The sequence below is a fragment of the Elgaria multicarinata genome, chromosome 4 (assembly GCF_023053635.1).
Source record: "Elgaria multicarinata webbii isolate HBS135686 ecotype San Diego chromosome 4, rElgMul1.1.pri, whole genome shotgun sequence".
Classification (NCBI taxonomy): Eukaryota; Metazoa; Chordata; class Lepidosauria; order Squamata; family Anguidae; genus Elgaria; species Elgaria multicarinata.
The window spans coordinates 10,323,090-10,344,500 of record NC_086174.1 but is presented as its reverse complement, the minus strand read 5'-3'; the positions used below and the strand labels follow the sequence as shown (position 1 = coordinate 10,344,500).

General features: G+C 43.1%; 1 protein-coding gene across 3 annotated transcripts in view; it reads right to left on the bottom strand.

Moving 5' to 3' along the window:
- Positions 1–21,411, bottom strand: part of USP34 (ubiquitin specific peptidase 34) — a 143,069-nt gene that overhangs the window by 52,008 nt on the left and 69,650 nt on the right. For 2 of the 3 annotated variants that reach the window (XM_063123786.1, XM_063123788.1), the window contains exons 31-41: positions 16,799–16,921; positions 16,611–16,694; positions 15,512–15,598; positions 14,928–15,128; positions 12,285–12,367; positions 11,297–11,337; positions 9,121–9,245; positions 8,449–8,601; positions 7,456–7,560; positions 2,099–2,154; positions 1,876–1,996 (exon numbers count right to left, since the gene is read on the bottom strand). In XM_063123786.1, the coding sequence (XP_062979856.1) occupies positions 1,876–1,996; positions 2,099–2,154; positions 7,456–7,560; positions 8,449–8,601; positions 9,121–9,245; positions 11,297–11,337; positions 12,285–12,367; positions 14,928–15,128; positions 15,512–15,598; positions 16,611–16,694; positions 16,799–16,921 (1,179 nt within the window). The remainder of the gene's footprint in view (positions 1–1,875; positions 1,997–2,098; positions 2,155–7,455; positions 7,561–8,448; positions 8,602–9,120; positions 9,246–11,296; positions 11,338–12,284; positions 12,368–14,927; positions 15,129–15,511; positions 15,599–16,610; positions 16,695–16,798; positions 16,922–21,411) is intronic. The other variant, XM_063123787.1, reaches the window with a different exon arrangement.

Genomic DNA, 21,411 nt, shown 5'->3' with positions numbered 1-21,411 from the left:
TGTGAAATTTTAAACTATCATTTGACTGTTGTTGTTGTTGTTGTTATTATTATTATTATTATATTTCTCTATTTACATCCCGCCTTTTGCCCAATGCTTGGCCTCAAGGCGGCATCACAATATTTAAAACATATACATTAAAAATCTATAAATAGAGATATTTATTTATTTATTGCACTTACATACCACTCCCATAGCCAGGGCTCTCTGAGCGGTTTACAGAAATTATTTACACAAAAGTTAAAAGTATATTAAACATATTCCAATATTAAAACATTAAAAATGACAATTTTAAAACGTCCTTGACATAGACGGAGGTCCAGTTCATTCACCAAAGGCCTGCCGGAACAGAACAATCTTTGCCTGACCCCTAAAGCACATCAGGGAGGGAGCCAGTCTAGCTTCCCTGGGAAGAGAGTTCCAGAGTACTGGAGCAGCCACCGAGAAGGCCCTCTCCTGCGTTCCCACCAGGCGTGCCTGTGGTGTTGGTGGGACTGAGAGAAGGGCTTCCCCTGAAGACCTTAAAACACGGGCAGGCTTGTAAGGGATCATACGATCTTTCAAATAACCTGGACTCGAACCGTACAGGGCTTTATAGGTCACTTTGAATTGTGCCCGGAAACAAACTGGGAGCCAGTGGATTGGAACACCGTTACTTACTGCGACGGTTCCTTCCGGTTTGGGATGATGGAGGCATCCAACAATGGGGTAAATCTCCAACACCACCCAGGAAATGCAGGGATCATGTGATAAACATGTAATCTTAGTCAAGGCTAAGCCAGAATGAGAAGAGAAATGAAGAGAGGAAAGGCAAAAAGAGCAGAGGGATGCGAGAGTTCAGAAAAGCTCTGCTCTGGGCAAAAGGCAGGGGCAAACTAGGGAAGGATCCTGAGTTCACCGGCACAGAGACAAATGTTTGTCACATGATGCCTGCCTTTCCTGGGCGGTGTTTGTGTGTGGGGGGGTGTGGCGTTACACCCCACAAGTCAGTTCCCAAATGTATGTCTGCAGTTTGTAAGTCTGTGGTGAGTTTAGAATGTTGGCCTGAGTGGGCGGAGTTAGAATGTCTGGGGAGGGGGAGGAGTCATATATAAGGGAAGGACTGAGGGGATTGAGGGAGACTTTTGGGTACTCTTAGAGTCTTTAGTGCTCTCTGTGTTTAGAGTACTTAAGTTCTGGGGAATTTGGGGCTCAGGGTAGAGAGTGGTGTCTTTGGAGTGTGGTGTGCATGTAGTTGATGTATATTAATCAATACAGATAATAAAGTTCAAGAGTGATTGTGTGAGGAAAAAGGAAAAAGCGTGTATGTGAATGAGTGAAAGGATTGGATGAAAAGTTTCAAAAAAGTTTTTAAATGTTTTATTTTGAAACAAAGCTTGTGAACTTTTAAAAATAATTTTTAATTATTTTGTTTTTAACTACCACAAAAATCCCACGTGTCTGTTTGGCATTTATCCTCTGAAGTTTACACATTTAGCACCCACTCTGACAATAATTCACCTCAGCACATATAACTCACAGTGTTTTATTTTATATATTGAAATCCTTCTCCATTTAAACCCCTTTCTCCACATAGTTTGGAGGAAGGTGGTTTTGTCCCTCGCCTCAGGCGTATCAAGCGGTGGGGCTTGGCTTGAGCAGGGAGTAGCCACAGCCGGGTCTGTTGTTCAGAGCCTGTGTCGTGGCAGGGTGAATTAAGATGCCTCCTCTCACCAAACAGGGGGTTGTATTTTAAGGAAGAAAAGTAAGAAAGCCTGTGTATCTCCCAAAGCAGCAGAACTGATACTCCAGGAAAGAAAAGAAGACGACTGAAGGTGCATGCGGGACAATGTAGCCACATTCTACATTTAGCCCACTTTACATGTCAGTTCTTACCTGCCCTTCTCGAGAAAATTTAAAAGGTGGTTTGTGTTTGACAACACTTGTCGCCAGGCGCAAGAGGCCTGTAAGGCCATCGTCTTCTATGTTACCGTCTTGGTGGTCAAGGATTTCTCTACTGCAAAACACAAAATTGAGTGCCTGTTGTCTAAGAACATTCTCCTGGTGAAAATCCATGAAATAGATGGTCTAAGTAAATTAGCACAATTAACTAGCTTACCTTCGAATACAGTCGGCCAAATGTCTTGCTAAGGCGTCTAAATCTAGCAAGGTTGTCTAAATGGAAACAGAACGACATGGAGATTATGAATGCAAAAGAGTTACGAAGTGGGCAGCTGCGCAGGGAGACCTGGTGTAACACAACTAGAAAGCAGTACGTAAACATGTAGGATCGTGATGAATGTAGCCCATAAAAACGTAACGTTGTAGGTTGAGTCTGAGACAGTAGGTTGTAGTAAACAAAAACACATGCCATAATAAATACATCTGTTAAGTCTTTCAGGTGCCACAAGACTCTGTTGTTTTGGCTGCAACAGAGTAACACAGCTACTAATCTGGAAATTGTTGCCATTTTAGTATTGCTTTTGTATAGAGAAACAGGTATCTAAATGTTTTCTTTAAAAATGTAGATATAAACTGGCATCGGAATTACTTCTTTAGGTGCACCCATGGTCTTGGCATGCCTTTGGTGCTTTTTCTTTGGCTGACAGGTCCACATCACTTATCTCTATTTTTTTGAAAAGTCCCTGCCTGCAGCAGAGGGAACTGCTGTTCAAAAAACAAGCCCAAAGTTCCTTTAGCTCATGGGTGTTTTCTACCCACAATATCATGATTTATGCCTGTAGGTATTGATCAGCACAAACATGCCAAATAAACGAGGTTGAATGAATAAAAGTTACTATTGTGACAACCATTGGTTACAATTAGGGATGTGCTCCGCTTCTAATCGGACCGGCGAATTAGAAGCGGAGCGGGGGGCTTCGCCTGCCCTTAAGGCGGAGGCGAAGAGGATTGGGGGGGCGGCGGAGCGTGGCAAAGAGGATCGAGGTGCAGGCGGATCCTTCGCCTCGATCCGGAGCTCCGCCGGAAAGGTAAGTGGGGTTTACCGGGCCCTGCCGCTGTCGCCCATGCGGCCCAGACTTCCTGGTTGAACCGCGGGCTCAATTGAAGACGCCGACGGACCGCGGACGGAGGCAGGTAAGGCCCCCCTCCCCCTTGGTCCCTTACCGGGCTCTGCCGCCATCGCAGCACGGGCGGCGATGGCGGCAGGGCCCGGTAAACCTCCCGCCCTCCTCTCCCGGCCTTACCTGGTGCCACTCCCCTTCACTGCGGAGCTCCGATTCGGAGCTGGAGCTCCGTGGTGAAGAGGAGCGGAGTATGGGCGGAGCGGCGCGGAGCGGGCCGATCTGAAATTTTTGGATCGGCCGGCGGGGCGGAGCAGGGGGTCCGTGCACACCCCTAGTTACAATAATTGACCTGTACCCCACCTGTGGATATTTTTAAAATTCTGCGGTCGTTATACATGTTGAAATGAATCTACAGCCAATGGTTGTTGTTTTTTTAAAGTGTGTCTCACTGGTGACAGAGTCACACCAGCTGAAAAGAATGAGATCTAGGCCACAGCTAGACCTAAGGTTTATCCTGGGATCATCTAGGGTTCGCCCCTGCCTGAGCACTGGATCCCCTGTGTGTCACCTACATGAACAGGTTTGACCCCTGGACAATCCAGGGATAAGCCTTAGGTCTAGCTATGGCCGTAGTCTACCTACAACGGTCATTAATGACTCATTATGAAGCTCAGGATTTCTCAAAAATGCAGAGACTGGTGTGACAAAATTAGCAGAAATACAACAGTTTATACGTAGAAGACAAAATATTTATGAATATTCCATTCCCTCCGCCCCAGCAATTCCCACGCTTATTATCTCCTGTGTGCAAGTAGACCCAGAAACAGCTTTGGTTACATAAATTTACCTACTAGTGATTAGTTTAATCCAGCTCATTTCAAGATAATATAATGGATTTGTAGCTTAGGATATCTTTAGAAAAACTTGTCTTGATAAACCAAATCACTGTATTTTTTAAAAAATTAAATATATACCAACTTACGTTGAAAGTGTAGTTTCCAAAGTTATGTTACTAAACTAAAGCATTACAGAACTCAAGAAATAAGCACAAAGCTTCAACCTATTATCATAGGATATATGTTTTTAAACTTTTTAAATTGTGAATATCAACGAACAAAACAGAAAATACATCATATTTTAGCATCCATGGAAGATAAAGAGATTGAAGAACCCTAACCAAATATTTGGCTGCAATTCAGTGATCCAGACAAGGAGGTATTTTCCACTCCATCCACACGGAGGCAAGACCTTTTAAAATGATTTGATCCTGGTTTGAGTAGCAGCTGCAGCCTGGGACTATAGCTTCTACTATCATTCCTAAGAGAAACTAGCTAGTTTTCTTCTAAAGCTATTTTCCTAAGGAAGTTCCGTCCTTCTTTATGAAGCCCGGCAGGCAGCTAGAGTTTTCTTCCGTAAGATGAGAGCAGGTTTCTCCTGTGCTGGCTGGAGATGGATTAGGCCAGCTCCTCTGTGATTCATAGCAAAGGGCTCTGCTTTTCCAGAGGAAATATGCCTTTGCAGGTTAATGTTCTCAGAGCGCCCTCTTGTGTCTCACACACACACACACACACACACACACACACACACACACACATATATCTTCCCTTTGAGTGTGGAGCATGTGCCTTGATTGCAATGTTTCCAGGTTGTATTCAACCTTGTTTGTTTATGCCAAAGGAAGTGAGGCAGGTGGCTACTAGGAGGAGGGCTTTCTCCGCTGTGGCACCCCGGTTGTGGAACGAGCTCCCCAGAGAGGTCCGCCTGGCGCCTACACTGTACTGCTTTCGTCGCCAGCTGAAGACCTTTTTATTCACTCAGTATTTTAACACTTAATTTTAACTTAAATTTAAATTTTACTGTTTTAACTCTGTATTTTAATCTTATATCAACTTTGCTATGTGGTTTTATCCTGGTTGCGCTTTTTATATTGTATTTCATAATTGTGTTTTAACCTGTTGGGTGTTTTACTGTGGTTTTAATTTTTGTGAACCGCCCAGAGAGCTTCGGCTATTGGGCGGTATAAAATGTAATAAATAAATAAATAAATAAATAAATATTTGGTATGTTTGTGCTTATCAATACCTACAGGCATAGATCATGATATTGCGGGTAGAAAACACATAGCTTCATGAGCCTAAAGGATTCTCATCTCTCCTGCCTTTACTTTGAGACTCTGGGGCTATATTTGATTTATTTTTCCCTTATGCGATTTGCTTCTCAATGCATTATTACATTACCGTTCTCCGGTCCCATGAGAAAGCTATCTACAGAGACTTCCACTGCTAAAACTAAAAAGAAGGGTAAGAGCTGTAGGGTCTCTACACCACCCAGACATCCATGAATGAGGCTGCTTCTCAACAGACTTGATGAAGGCACAACACTTCCACACTAAATCCATGAGGCCTCTTTTTTTTAAAAAAGAACAACTTTAGGCATTCAGATTCCTACTGACTTAATCCAGAGTACAACTAAACTGCCTTATTTTTATTTTTTAATCAGAGCATTATTAACCAGGAACTGGGTAAAAGCTATGTCCCCATAAAGGACTCTATGCCTGCATTCGGACCACACAATAGTCAATGTTGGGTTAATAGTCAATTCCACGGCTGATTATCGAGGGGGCGCTCCCCACACGACATGATTATAATCAACCATGGTGTGGATTAAGGCCAGCATTGAGTTGACTATTAGTCAACGGTGTGTTTGACTGACACATCCCCCACCTTCTCTCCTCCCGCTGATATCCCATTGCAAATTTTGCTGGCTGGACTAGAGTGGCAGTCGTCATTTGGGCCGCTCCAGCCACGGGACTCTGTGGTCGCCGAAAATAACCATTAAATAGTCAACACAGTGCCCAGCACATGACGTGATGACCAACAGTTGTTCAAATAATCAACTCTGCACAGCATTGGTTATTTGTGTTGGCTATTTCAGCTGAATAACCACTCGTGGTGTGAAGAAGTTCCCACCGACTATACAATAGCCCACCGTTGATTATTTAACCCACCATTGGTTATTGTGTCGTCTGAACCCAGTCTTAGTCTGATCCTTCAGTGCACGATTCTAATCTTAAGCATCCCCATGCAGCGTTAAAGGAAAACTTGGGACTGATCCATCTCGGAGGAAATCAGTCATGAAGGTCCACCAACACTCTTCCCAAGCCAACCAGATCCAGTCTTCCAAAGACAAGATCTAAACATCAGTTGAACAATCTAGACAAGCATAGTAAGCATCCTCCTTCAGAGACGAATATACAATTGGGAGAGCTTGGGGGAGCTCTCAGGCTCCTCCATGAAGTAGGAGAAGGATATAGAAAAAGTAGAGAAAGAGTTGCTTCTTTTGCCCCAGGTATCTGGGGAACATTGGTGCCCCAAAGGAAACAAAATCCTCAGCAAACCTTCCCCTCTAGGCACTCCCCTTTGCTGGTTCAAATGGCCTGTTGTAGGGTTATTTGAGGGCTGTTTCCCTCTCAAACAACCCATGTCACTCTGGTTCGGACGACACAATAAGCCACGCCAGGTGCGTAATTAGGGAAATAGTGCCTGGACCAGGGATAAAAAAAGTCACCATAGTTTGTAATGTATAAACCATAGTTTGCAATGTCGGGTTGTGCTGAGACACACTTTATCTTAAAAGAACATTACACCACATAGTTCAAGAGGTAGCTGGACAGACATCTGTCAGGGATGCTTTAAGGTGGATTCCTGCATTGAGCAGGGGGTTGGACTAGATGGCCTTATAGGACCCTTCCAACTCTGCTATTCTATGTTTCAATTATTCTAGTTTATTTAAGACACAGTGGCTTGTTTGATTGTGTGAACTGGGTCAATGCCACTTCCCTTTTGCCCAAGGTTTTCCACAGCCTTCCTTGCTAGGGCCTTGAAACTACCACTAGAAGGTGATCTTTAAACCTAAAGATGAGACAGACTGCAAAATCCAGGTTTTGCTACGCAGAGCCATTATCACTTTTATCTCTAAATTGGCTTTCCTGCTTTCCAGAAATTCTCTAGCCCGTCTCCATTCTGAGAAGTTGTCAGATTCTACCGCTGTCTCTCTCAATAACCATTCTGCCACCTCTCTTGAGTAGGATCATGGAGATTATTGTTTAGTTGGAAGTTTCTGGCCATAGGAAGGAAGGAAGGAGATGCCACGTCCTTCTTCATTTTAAAAGATTTTAAATGTGCAAGGCTGATATATTGTAGAACACACCTAGCATAGTCCATCAAGTGTGGTTTGGAATCTATCGTGTTAATAATGGCAACATATTACTTACATAATACAGTATTAAATACAATCAAATGTGCCAATTAGGCTTTCTTAACTGACTGATCTTTTGCTTGGTGCTGAAGAAATTAACTTACCATACACTAATCTGACATCAAAAGTCCCATAATACATTTACACAAGAAGGGAGAAAAAACCCTTTAATGTAAAAATCAGTTGTACTTACCTGACTAGCATCTTTTACATGTATATTATCTATCAGTTTGCACAGCAACCAGAAATATTCCTTACAGCCAGGCTGTAAAATGGGTTCTTCTTCATAATCTTCAATCTAAGAAAAGATTTGTTTTATTTTTCATTTTTGATCCACAAACATACTTAGGTAAAAAAACCACATAGAATATTATGAAGGAGCAAAATAAGATGGAGATTACTACTTGATACATGGCTCTAGGATGCCCAAAAAATGAATGAGAAATTGTTTTTCCTTTAGTCATACAAAACAGGCATCAATGCTTATGCAAATTGTACCAATGTCACAAACTCTGTTTCATAACCAGCCCATGGCTTCCAAGATGGCATGTTAAAGGAAACCTGTATGCATCTATCCATGAAACCTGTCTGCCAGTATATAGGTGGTGGTGGCGGTGGTGGACAGACAGTGATAGCAGATGAGAACGTAAGAAGAGCCACGCTGGATTAGACCAGGGGTCCATCTAGTCCAACACTCTGTTCACACAATGGCCAACCAGCTGTCGCCCAGGATCCCACAAGCAGGATATGGTGCAACAGAGAAGGCAGGTAGATCAGAACTGATCTTACATGCAAAACTGAAACATGCTGCAGAGTGTGAGTGCTGGGTGTCTATCCCAGTAGTCCTCTAGGATCAATGCTGCTACAAAAGGTGGAAAGGCAGACAAGGCTGTCACCTTTAAGTGCTCATGTAAACAAGATGCACAAGACATCGAGGCTTGGAGAAGTGGTGAAACAAATGCTTGTCCTTTGTCTATCAACTGCTGCTTAACCTTCCCCTCCTAAGAGAAGTTGGCCTCATAAATTTGGAAAGTCTGGATTAACAGCAATTTCATCGGGAGGAACACGGTTTTATTTATTAATTTGCTATGCAGTACGGCTGTCATACAATTCAAGGAGGCAAATACATATTATATTATATTATATTATATTATATTATATTATATTATATTATATTATATTATACCTTGATAGGCTTCAGTGCCTGGGCATCAGGAAGAAACTTCAGCAGTGTTGAGGCAGCCAGCAGCAGAAAAGATCTGTTTATGGAGTCCCCACCATCCAAACCCGAAAGTGATAATTTATAGAGACCATTGCAAGACTCATGGCGGACTGCAGTCTGAAATTAAGGAAAGTGAAACAGAACCAGTTTAAATGAAAACATTTTTTTCCTTATTCTCTCTCCCTTTAACATATGTATAAAATCGCTTTCAACATGTCTGTTAGCTACTGGCATCTTGAACCTAAGCACTTTGGCCAATGTACCTACAGTGTAAGCAAAATATTGTGGCTTCTGGCAAGGTTTAACAAGATACAAATCACACGAAAGAGCACTTTAAACTGGAATTTGGAATGCTGAATTAATTTTAAATGCTGGAGAAAACAGCTGTTTTCAGATGTTGGATGCACAGAGAAGACATCTAAATGGTTTAGGCTGCAATCCTATATATACTTACCAGGGAGTAAGTCCTAATGGACTCAGTAGGACTTAATTAAGAGTAAGCAAGCATAAGATTGCTAATTAAGAAAATAAAGCTGAGTAATGCAAAGCTAAGCCCTTTAAACTGAATGGAGTATTTTAAATTGGCACAAGGCTAAGTTAATATTGCTATAATGTCCTTTTTCTTCTTAAGCTTACCTCAGGAATAAGAAGAGTAAGTTTCTTTAGCCAGTCTTGTAAATTATCACTATCTGCTAGGCTGGATTTTACCAAAGAGCAACAGTGAGCCCAGCTCACTAAGAGCCACATCGAATAATGAGTCACTAAAAGGGAAGAACCAAGAACAGTAATTATACATCACACACATATGTGTCGTTCAGTTTCTTTCAAAATGGACCTAGACACAATATGCAAACCTAACCAAAATATCCTATTTAAAGTATCTGAATTCTAGACTTTGATCCTTAATTCAATATAATTCAATATAACTCATTAAAGGTTAAACTAGAAGAGCAGCCATGTTAACTGTTGCAACAAAGAGTTCCGTGGTATCTTAAAGGCTAAAATGCCTATTGCTCCATAAGCATTTGTGGGGCACAACCCTACTTCTTCTGATGCATATCCCTCTGACACACAATTCTTCCACTCCTCCGCCAATGCCAAAGGCATAAAAACTCAGGCCCACGCTCAAAATCCAGCCCCACCTGGGGGCCCAAATCCTGGCCCAGATGGCAAAAAACCTTTCCCCATGGCACAGCCCTCCCTCCCCACCATCTACTGAGCATTTGGTGGGTCCCCATCTCTTGTTGAAACGCACCTCCTAAGGCTTAGTTATTGGCAGTAAGGGCTTTAGAACAAGGCGGTACCGTACTTTTGGCAACACTGGCCCCGCCCTCCCACTGCAATGCAGCCCTGGGAGAATCCAAAATTGAATCCAGCCCTTGAGCTGAAATAGGATTGACGTCCCTGTTTTATAATGCATGCATGTTTTTAAGATTTCATATAACTAGCCTGAAGAAGCAATGAATAAAGAGGAATGAAGCGACGTTTGCAAGACCAAGATGAAAGGGACATTCAGTTACTGGAAGCCCTGATCAACAACCCTTTAGTTTGTGAGTTTTATCACTGCAATCATGAGGAGCCAAACCTGACATGTCTTCCTCTCTCTCTCTCTCTCTCCCTGTTCAAGCAGGGTAGCCTAAAGAGAAGAGGCTAAACGTGAAAGTTGGGAGCACAGCCATGGGCAGCAGGTGTCCTGCTTGTGGGTTCCTCGTCTACAGCTGGCGGGCCTCTGTGTGAACTGAGTGCTGGACTAGATGGACCCTTGGTCTGATCCAGCAGGGCTCTTCTTATGCAAGCCCCACCCCTATGTCCTAGAACACGGCAGCCCTGCCGCCTTATTGGTTTGAGCAGCTTGACTGACAGTAGGCCTCTCCATGCGATCTGGGACCTGGCAAGGTTTCAACACAACAAAGTTTGAACTGAGGGGCCAGGGCCAGTGCACATTGGGACATAGGGGATGGGGTGTGTATACACAGCTCAGTGCCCTACTGAACGCTTAAACACAGTTTCTTTTTCAAAGAAAGTGAAATCCCAAGATGATGGATTCTACATAAGACACCCAATTCTGTGCTGGTTCTCTCCTCCATGGTAAATACAGAAAACATGTAGCAAAACATCAGGGTCAATAAATATTGCTTTGACTTCCTTCCATTCACGGATGACTAACCCAAAGGAGGGAGGAAAGAGAAGTATTCAAAGAATCATAGAATCAGAATAGCAGAGTTGGAAGGGGCCTACAAGCCCATCGAGTCCAATCCCCGGCTCAATGCAGGAATCCACCCTAAAGCATCCCTGACAGAGGGTTCTCCAGCTGCCTCTTGAAGGCCTCTAGTGTGGGAGAGCCCACAACCTCCCTAGGTAACTGATTCCATTGTCGTACTGCTCTAACAGTCAGGAAGTTTTTCCTGATGTCCAGCTGGAATCTGGCTTCCTTTAACTTAAGCCCGTTATTCCGTGTCCTGCACTCTGGGAGGAGTGTGTGTGTGTATACATACAACAGAGCTGAAATCCTGCCATGGCAAAACTCCTTGATGGCAACTCCCCACACCCTCATCCCCAGCCGTGGAGGAACAAGACTTTTCAGTTTCAATGTGCACCCATCTAAGATACAATATACGTTTGCAAAGCAGCTTCGTTTAACTCAAAAGAATGCTTTCCACCCCAAGAAAGTCCGCTGTGCAACTGCCATTGTGAGATGAATTTTTGCTCTGAATCCCCATTATGCATACTGACACGACGCAGAAAATTATCATGCAAGGAAAGAGATTGCAGTATGCTTCAGTAATCTTAACGTCTTGAGCTACGTACTAACCTTCATGTCTTGACCTGTGATCTGCTTGCGCTTTCAACACCCTGTACAGGAATAAAAATCAAGCCCATTAGATCATAGCGCAAAATCTAACAGACGTCCCTCAAAAACCAAGCAATGAAAACAAGACGGTTCTTAGTAGCGCTCAAAATACATTCATTCACAACAGGTAATGAAAATGTTAAAGTAGGATTCAATGTGGAGGGTTTTGTGCTCTCCTCTTAAAATTCCTCAAGAGTGCTCTATGTGAGAAAACTAGGGGAGAACAAACTGAAATGCAGGGGCTTTCGTAACAGGGTGCTATTTGTTCAATCCTGCTAGATAGAGAGTGTAGAAAGGGCACACAGGAGATATGGTGCTGCACATGGGAACTTGGGCCAGGTAGACACTTCTGCTGGGGCTAGGTACAGAACATATGCAGAACATCACCCATCCGCGATAGGAACATTCCTGACCTAGCACTGACCATTATTTCTGTGTGTGCAGCCTACATCTGCCTGGAAAAATAGGTTTTAGTACGGCTGCAGAACAGCCATCTTGCTGCATCCTGTACTGGGGGTGAGGCGTGTGTTACTGCTGCACAAACCAAGAGGGAGTGGAAAGGCCAACCTACAGTGGCTTGATACCAGGATGGATCCAGGACAGAGGCTATGCTGGTTGATTACATCACTTTGGGCTGGACTACCAACCCTCTGGCCATAACTGGGCCCTCCTTGGCCAAACTTTCGGCACGGGTCCACGACAATAAAGACCCAGTGTGCAGTTGTGCACTTTTCCCTTTGCACTTAAAAGAATGGATTGTGGCCCAAGTTTTCAAAACACTGAATGAAAATGACTTAAAAGTAACCCTAACCCTAAGTAACTTCTTTGATTTGTAACTTTGTATTCCTTTCTGAAACTGGGAAATCATCTAGTTTGGTATGATGCTTTAATGCAAATATATATATATACTATAAATCTTACCAAAGATATTAAAAAAAGGTTATTGTACCTAGGCGCCAAGTTGTCATATGTATAAGCAACACACATAAGTCGCTGAATCAAACTGGTTCCCTGGACAAGTACAAGAAATACCTTTAAAAAAATTGAAGTCAAAAGAAAACAGTTAATGCAACCGCTACCTTCAAAGTTATACAAATTATGCTTTAAACAAACCAGAAAAAAATAGTTGTGTTGATTATATGAATCCCAGCAGTGAATTAACAAGCAAGGTACCTTGGACCTCAGTCAAACATATCCCCCACCACATTCAAGTATTCTGTTAAATATTTTCATTTATTATATTTCCATACTACCTAAGAGCTGAACAATGGAGTTCTCACAATTTTCTAGCGTAACCTGCTGCATAGATCAATTGTTTTTACAAGTTTAAAAAAGATTCCAGTTACATAAAGCTGCTTAACTGAGCCCCGAGTCTTCAGTAGCATAGGAAAGCAGAAATATGCCTCGGTATTTCTGATCCTTTAGTAGTATGTCAGGTGTTTCTGCCTCTCTGTCACAGTCGCGCAGAAAAAAAATTAAAGGAAGTGAGAATTTAGGGTTGGATCCAATGATGGCCATCCACTGGTGGAATGGATTTTCCCTTCCCACTGGAGATTCTCTTCCTCCCCCTGTCCAAATTTGCTCTGTAGGGTGGTGGGTGGATCCACTGGAGCAGATTTATGGTGCATGCAGGGAGGCACAAGGGGGAGGCAATCAAGAGGAAGCCACACTGCCCGAGAAAACATCACAGTTCGCTTACAAATCAGTTTACTTTCAGCAGGAGATATAGTTTGCCATTGTAATATTGCCTGCAAAGCCACTGCCCTATCCACGGTATTAAAATTATTATTTGACAAGACAGACATTTCCTGCAAAAGCACTTAATCCTATGACAAACCTTAGGGTTTGTCAGAGTTCTCCCTTCAAGGCTACAGGCAGTGCTACAACCAAGGAAGGGAAAATAGAAATGGGGAGTGTTACTCCACGCACCTTGCAGCCCTGAAGAAAGAACCGCGACAGTCTCCTCGCCCAAAGTAAGAGCTCTGACCTTGGGTGCGGATGCAAATGAGGGGGCAGGGCCTGGAGGTGCCAAAGATACGCAAAATCCTGAAGCCTCCCAGCTTCCAACCCCGCCCCCCGCCTTCCTCATGACTCCGCTAAACGCGCTCAAAAGCATGTCTACTGAAAAAAGCAACAGAAAGGAGAACAGGGAGGCGAAGACTGCTTCTGGCACTTCTGCTCCGCCAGGCGTCTGCTAGCAGAGCACTGGATTTTCAGAGCACTCCAACATCACGGCGCTCCTTCGGTAAGCATAAGGGTTGGGCGGCCTAAATGACTACTTGCCATTAATAAAATTATTCAAGATTGGACCATTTTTATATGACTAAACCTAGCTGGTATGCTAATTTAAGATACAGTGGAAGAGTCCTGTACTTAACATGTAAAGATGCCCTCGTCAGCATTGGAATGTATACATAGCATAGTTTAGGGCGTCTTGCTCAAAGAGAAAGCATTTTTCTTTGATAAGCACTGTTGCCATAGACAATTGTTTCCTGCTAGCTCATGTAAGAAATTCTAAGATATAACCTGAAAAGATAACAGGCCTAAATCCAACGTGGTGCAAGCGGACATCTGCTCATATGACAGGGACTTCTCTGACCAGTCCTCCCCACTCTAACCCCCTGCGCATACTTCAAAGGGTATGCTCTAAAGGGTCCCCCAATCCTCTGGCATTAAAAGGGGGGTTGGGGTTGGTGAAATCTCTTCTGCCACTGGTGGAAGGACACTGTTGGATTCAAATAATAGAAAGCTGCCTCATACCGAGTCAGATTGTTTGTCCACCTGGGATAGTCTGATCTATTCTGTCTGGTAGCATCTCTCCAAAGTCTGAGGCAAGTTCCCCCCCACCCCATCACTTGTGGGCTTGATCTAAAAGTAACTCTTCAGATGTGATATCTATAAGCCTGTCAAACATCTGTCTGTGTTTTCTCTAGCTATGAGGTTTCCTAATACGTCTCTCTCTCTCTCCTGTTTGTATATACATGTGTTCTTTTTTCAGGGGAACCTTGGAAGTCAGGTTATTTAAGGACCTGAGGCCTTAGCTAGACCTACAGTAAAGTCCGGGGGAGAGGAGGGGAGCCTTCGCGTTGTGAATAACGCGAGATCTCGCTCACACGCAAGGCGTGATGACCTCAAGAAGAGAGGTGTTGCGCCCGCCATTTAAAATTTTTTCTTAAAGGGCCGGCAGCGCACGAGCGCTCAAGTGGAAAGGTAAGGTTTTCTTTTTTAAAAAGTTTGATTTCCCCGCTTCCCCCACCCTAGCTCCAATGGGCGCAGCTCCCAGCTCCGCGTGAGTAATTGCACAGCCCCAGCAACGGGCCACACCTCAGCCCAGGACTGCGGAAAAACCGGGCCCAAAGTGTAGGGCTGTATCCCAGAGCCAAGGAGGGATGATCCCTCACTGATCCCAGGATCCGCTGTGCGTCATCTGGACACACAGGGATGATCCCAGGGTTCGCCCCAGGATAAAGGCTGGTCTAGCGAAGACCTGAGACAGAGAGAACCAATCAATGAGAGAACCGAAACCTGATATGAACCAGTTTATATCCTTGAAGTTTTTTAAAAAGAAGAAGTTACGCTATTTGTTTCTCACCTCTGTCAGGCGGGGTATGTGAAGGCCCTTTGTGTGATCTCCTGCAGTCTTCCGAGATTTTCCTGGCCAAGTTCTTTTCCTGTGGTTCTCTGCTACTCCAGACCAGGCAAAAACATCATGATAAGCCAAATCCAAATCTGAAGGATCCACTGCAAACTGGCATATCAACTTCAGCAGGCAGGCAAGACAGTCTAGTAGCCACTGCAAACGGGAAATTTCAGTAGACGGCTTCAACTTGGTGTACTGTGGCGTTTTGTACAGCTAACAGCAGGATACTTTAAAATCAGCACAACGGAATCACTCTAGAAATCCCTGCACAGAGCTCTTAAGCATGTTGGCTTCCCCATTCACTTCAAAAGAGGGAAGCAGCTCAGCACTTCAATCCCCTTGTATGGACAAAGCTACACCTGCCACTGAAATTAATGGGGGAGTGTTGTAGGCAGGAGAACTACAAAACCTCCCTCCCTCGTGTGTAGCAGCCTGCTTCTGACAACCAGAATGCTTATGTAACTGTAGCCAGCCTAAGAATCAGGTAAGCTGTACATCTAGTTAAAGGAGGACTATAGTAATGAACTGTCACCTACCACAGTCCATGATTCCTGCTCTTTAGGCTCTAGGATCCCAGAGTTGAAGATTTCCAAGAGCTGCTGAAGCCCTCCAGAAGCAACAAACTGTAAGCAAATGACAAAAGTGACAAATGAGTAAAGGCAACCCCAAACAAAAAACCTGTGTTCCAGGATACAAAACTCTTTGCACGCATTATTGAACATCTTTTTATTCTCTCAAGACGAATTCACATTTTTGTTTTACATGAAGATATATTAAGAAAAATGTAGTCCCCCAACTTGCTGTCTGAAGTAGAATGAAGTTGAAGAACTTTGCTATCTCACTCAACCATCTCAGTCTGTATAACTTGTAGAATAGCTGATGGACTGGATCCATCACATCAACTTTGATACCATGGTCCCAGCAAACGAGAAGGCTTGAACATATAACACTGATTCTGGCCTGCTTGCATTGGCTGCCTATACGTTTCTGAGCCCAATTCAAGGTGCTGGTTTTAACCTATAAAGCCTTACACAGCTTGGGACCACAATACCGGACGGAATGCCTCTCCCGACATGAAACTACCCGTATACTGCACTCAACATCTAAGGCCCTCCTCCGAGTGCCTACTCCAAGGGAAGCTCGGAGGATGGCAACAAGGGAGAGGGCCTTTTCAGTGGCGGCCCCCCAATTTTGGAATGATCTCCCCGATGAGGCTCGCCTGGCGCCAACATTGTTATCTTTTCGGTGCCAGGTCAAGACCTTTCTCTTCTCCCAGGCATTTAACAACATATGCTGAGTTTGTTTGTTTTTTAATGGACCCAAGAACTGTTGTTATTTAAAATGGATGCCGTTTTATACTGTTGTTTTTATATTTTTGATGGTTTAAAATTTTGTATACTTTTTAATGTTCACTGTTTTTAACTTTTGTAAACCGCCCAGAGAGCTTCGGCTATGGGGCGGTATATAAATTTAATAAACAAATAAATTTAATCTGCCTGTCGTACATTGGACTTTTCTACTTTAAACCCTTGCTTCACTTATACAAGTTCCTAACTTTCCACCCGCCGACAGAATAAAGATATGCACATATAAATATTGCCAACAGGACAGCATGTTAGTATAGCAATATCAAACCTTGCAGCTCCAGGTGTTTTTACTATTTTCAATTTGGTCTTCGCTTGAGTCATCAGAATCTGGATACAGGTCACTGTAGCTGCCCTACAGTTAATAACAAAAAATGAATTATTACAAAAGATAAAACACATTTGGAAACGCTCCTCATGATATGTGTAAGAAATGAAATTTTGAAACATTGACACTACCGTGGATTCCCGCCTTATTCTTCTGTTGGGTTTTCCAAGAGCTTCAATGATTTCAAGGGCATACAGAAGTTTATGGGCACTTTTTATTCTCAAAAGATCTTTCCAATTAAAGCCATCATTTCCCTTTAAAAATAGCAAAAAACATTAGAACCAGTGAGGAAATAAGCAACACCAATACTCCACAAAAGAGAGGGTAGCTAATAATTTGCTTTACAATGAATCATTCCAACACTATTCTGTTAATAACAGTTTCAGTTTATGATTACAGCAAATAACCAGCACATCAGAACAATTAAAACAATAAAATACAGTTAAAAATGAGAGATTAAAAGTGCCAATAAAAGAAAACAACCAAGACCCAGCTGTAGAACCTTCAGCGATGTTGATTTATCACCTCCCTTTGACAGATGATGGCTGCTGTGCAAAATCTAGCCACTTTAGCTATGACCTGAGGATTCAAATCCGACAAGGGATAGTCAACAAGCCTACCTGGAATTTTCTGTATAAGTGGGTTGATCTGAGGTCTTGTTAAAAGTGGCAGTAAAGTAGGGTGTGCCCCACTATCTCAACTTCTCCCTCCTCGCAGGGACAAATCCATTCTCTATTATGGGATCTTTTTAAATACACCTTCCAGCAGTGCAGATGGTAAAACATTAAACTTAGCTAGCATAAACACTTTTCAGAGTTTTGGGGTGGTCAAATAAGCCAAACAGTTAGCAGTTTTATAGTTAGTAGTATTATTGCATTTATATCCTGCCTTTTTTCCTTCAAGGAACCCAAGGCGACATACGTAATCCTCCTCCTCTCCATTTTATCCTCACAACAACAACCCTGTGAGGTAGGTTGGGCTGAGAGTCTGTGACTGGCCCAAAGTCATCCAGTGAGTTTCCATGGCCGAGCGGGGACTAGAACCCAGATCTCCTGACTCCCAGTCCAACACTTCAGCCACCAAACCACACTGACTAAAAGCAGGGTATATAGAGCTGCCCCAACTTAAATGATTTTGAAGTTCAATATCCTGGATTTGCTAGAAAATACCAACTTTTGCTTTGGCATAACCTAGGGTTAAGCTAGCAATAGTAGAAAAACCTAAGGTTAATAATTTCATATTCACTATTCCCCCCCACACACACACTTTGAATGGAAGGCGTCATTTAACGTAAGTGGAGCCAGTCCCACGGATGAAAACATAATTTTAAATCAGAAATGGAACTTGTGTGTAGCCATATGTGGGCTTCTATTGAAATTTGCCCTGCCTCTAAACATATAATTCCATTGGGCACACAGCTTGGAATACCAAATATTGCTCTCAAAAATTTGGTTCGCACAGCTTCCGGACAAAGTTTTAGTATACACATACTTCTGAGCATCTGGGCTAAAACCTTGGTAACGGAAGGGAATCCAGAAGGGGCGTGCTGCCCTCCTTTGTTGTAAAAGAAGGAGAGGAGTGCCCTCACACTCCTCCGCATGTTTTAATAGCATTGTTTGATTGAACCCCCCACGTTCCTGATGAGTGAAATGTTATTTCTAAATACCTATAGGTAAAATGACCCGTTTAATTGGATGATTATTTATTTGCTATTGGTGCCTTACCCATCAGTGATTTACCCTCTTCCTGGAGAACACTACAGCCTTAGATTTATCATAACTGATTTCCAATAGTTCGTTTTTACAGTAGCTAACCAGGGGCCTCATCAAGTGTCTTACTCTAACACTCGTCAATGATAGAACTACCGCGTAATCTGCATAAAGCAGAATTGACAGAGGGATGTTAGACAAACTGGAGTGGTGAGAGCGTACCTCCGCTAAGCTTTTAACCAGGGAGTTAATATAGAAATTAAACAGAGTAGGGGCTAAAATATATCCCTGTTTTACTCCATTAAAGGTGGGGACAGGCCCAGACAGACGGCTTGCACTGCTACATCTCACCTGCAGTCAGGTATGTTCACTGCGGATGAGAGTTAATAGACGAGGGTCAGTATTACTGGCCTCAAACTTTCCCCACAATCTATCTCGATACAAGATCAAAAGCTGATTTAAAATCAATAAAGGCAGCAGAAATAGTGTACTTTTCAACTAGATGTCGTAAAACAAGCCCATGTTCCACTGTAGAACGCTCTCCCCTGAATCCAGCTTGTTCATCTTCGAAAATATTTTCCTGTTCTAGCCAATCCTGCAGTTTCTCCAATAGATGGCTAGCATACAGCTTACTGATAATATTCCGTAAGCTAATGGGTCTATAATTCACAGGATCTGATCTTTTCCCTTTTTCGTAGATTGGAATAATGACGGCAAGTCTCCAATCCTCTGGGATACATGCTGAGTGGTCAATACTTGCAAATAGTGCTGCCAGCACCAATCCACGTTGGATTGGAGTACTTCAGGTGGGATATTATCATTCCCAGGTGCCTTACCCACTTTAAAGTTTGGAAATAAGTATTTTAATTTCCAAAGCAGTTACAGGAGGCCATTCAGTGAAATTATATATATCAGCCCGTTCAACCTGATGGCCATTATGCCCTATTGGAGTTCGCAGGTATATAGTATCCATACTAAGTGATGTTTTTGGCCACCCCCTAGCAACCATCCTCCAAGACTCTTTGAGCCTGGCTCTTTTTCACCTTGATTTATTTTTTTAAATCTCCTTTTCTACTCAAGCTATTTTGTAGGTATTGTTAATAAAATTCTTTCCCTGTATGGTCTATATTTTTCAACAAGAGATTGTTTCATGGTAATGCATTCTTGGTCAAACCAATGTTTACATTTACCGGGAGGGGCGTCTTTTTTCTATCCAAGGTCTTTTGTTTCAATTCTTGCAACACTTCAAAAAACAGTTTCTACAGCGTTCGCCAGCAGCAAAACGTTGTGTGGGCGAAGGCACCTATCTAAATACAATAGTTCTTTTGATGTTAACAACACGAATCAGTGGTTCATAGGCTCTGGTCTGGGGACCACCAGAGGTTCCTGAGGCGAAAATGAAAGTAAGAGGTGACAATGTTAATTAACTGGAAGTTTCTTTGAAGTTTCTACCAGCTGTAGAAGAAGCAGCCTCCTTTTCAGTTTACATAAAAGAATTTAGACTGAACGGAAGCTTGACTTTTCAGTGGTGTTGCAGTAGAAAAAAAATTTAAATGAATCCTATCCCATGGCCTTGGTTATACTCCATTCACACATCTATAGTGGCCAGAGAGGGCAAATATAGCACTCAAGTTTTAATTATTCTTATAAGAATATAAGAACATAAGGAGAACCATGCTGAATTAGACCGAATGCCTATCTAATTCTGTCTCCACATTAACTAACAAGGTGCCTATGGAACACCCACATCCTAAGTTCAACAGCATCCTCCAAGTCATGTTCCCCAGCAAAAGGTATTGAGAGATGTTCTGAACTGGTTCCTAAATAATGCTAACCCACAGTTTAACCAATGGTTCACTGCCCTACAGTAATTTGTCTGACAGATGATCAAACAAACTATGGTTTGTTTTCTTAACCTTGGATTGCTTGTTTCCTTCCTCCTTTGCCCGCTGTCTCTCCCTGTATCCCAAATGCCTTTGTACTGACATATAGAGTGGCTGGGTTTTTTTGACCACTCTTGCCCATCACCTCTGTCTGGTAAAACAACCCATGAATGCATGGTTCTGCGTTCACATGTAACGACAACCCATGATTTAAACAACTCAGCAACAAACCATGAGCAGGCTTGCATGATCACAGTAAGGGAAATAAGCCCCTGGGTTATTTGAGGGCTGCTACGCCCTCAAACAAACCATGATGCCTGGTTTTGGATGACACAGCAAGCCACACTAGTGAGGGTAATTAGAGAAATTGCACTGGCATGCAACTGGCATGTGCGGCAGATTTAACAAACCATCATGGCTTATTAACAGCTTATTAACCACGCTGGTATTATGCAAACCAGTCCATGTGTTTTCTTTCTGGGCTGTTCATAGTTGGAAAAAGGAAAGGAACCTCTCGTGCAAGCACTGAGTCATTACTGACTCTTGGAGTAATGACTCTGAGTCATTACTGACTCTTTCGCTGACGTTTTCTTGGCAGGCCTTATAGCGGGGTGGTTTGCTGTTGCCTTCCCCGGACGTGATTATCTTTCCCCCAGCTAACTGGGTACTCATTTTACCGACCTTGGGAGGATGGAAGGCTGAGTCGACCCGAGCCGGCTGCCTGAAACCAGCTTCTGCTGGGATTGAACTCAGGCCGTGGGGAGAGTTTCAGCTGCAGAAACTTCTGCTTTACCGCTCTGCGCCACACGAGGCTCATTGTAACAAGGCATAAAACGTAAGAATGTAACAAGAACCCTGCTGGATCAGGCCAGGGGTCAATCTAGTCCAGCATTCTGTTCACACAGTGGCCACGCAGCTGTTAATGGGAAACCCACAGGACGTGAATGCAACAGCACCCTCCCTCCGATGTTTCCCAGGAATTAGTGTACATAGGCTTTACTGCCTCTGATACTAGAGGTAGCAAAAAGCCATCAGAACCAGTAGTCATTGATAGGCTTTTCCTCCAGGAATTTGTCTAACTCCCTTTTAAATCCATCCAAATTCATGCATCATTAACAACCCAGAATTCAATTATCCATCGGTTAAATAATG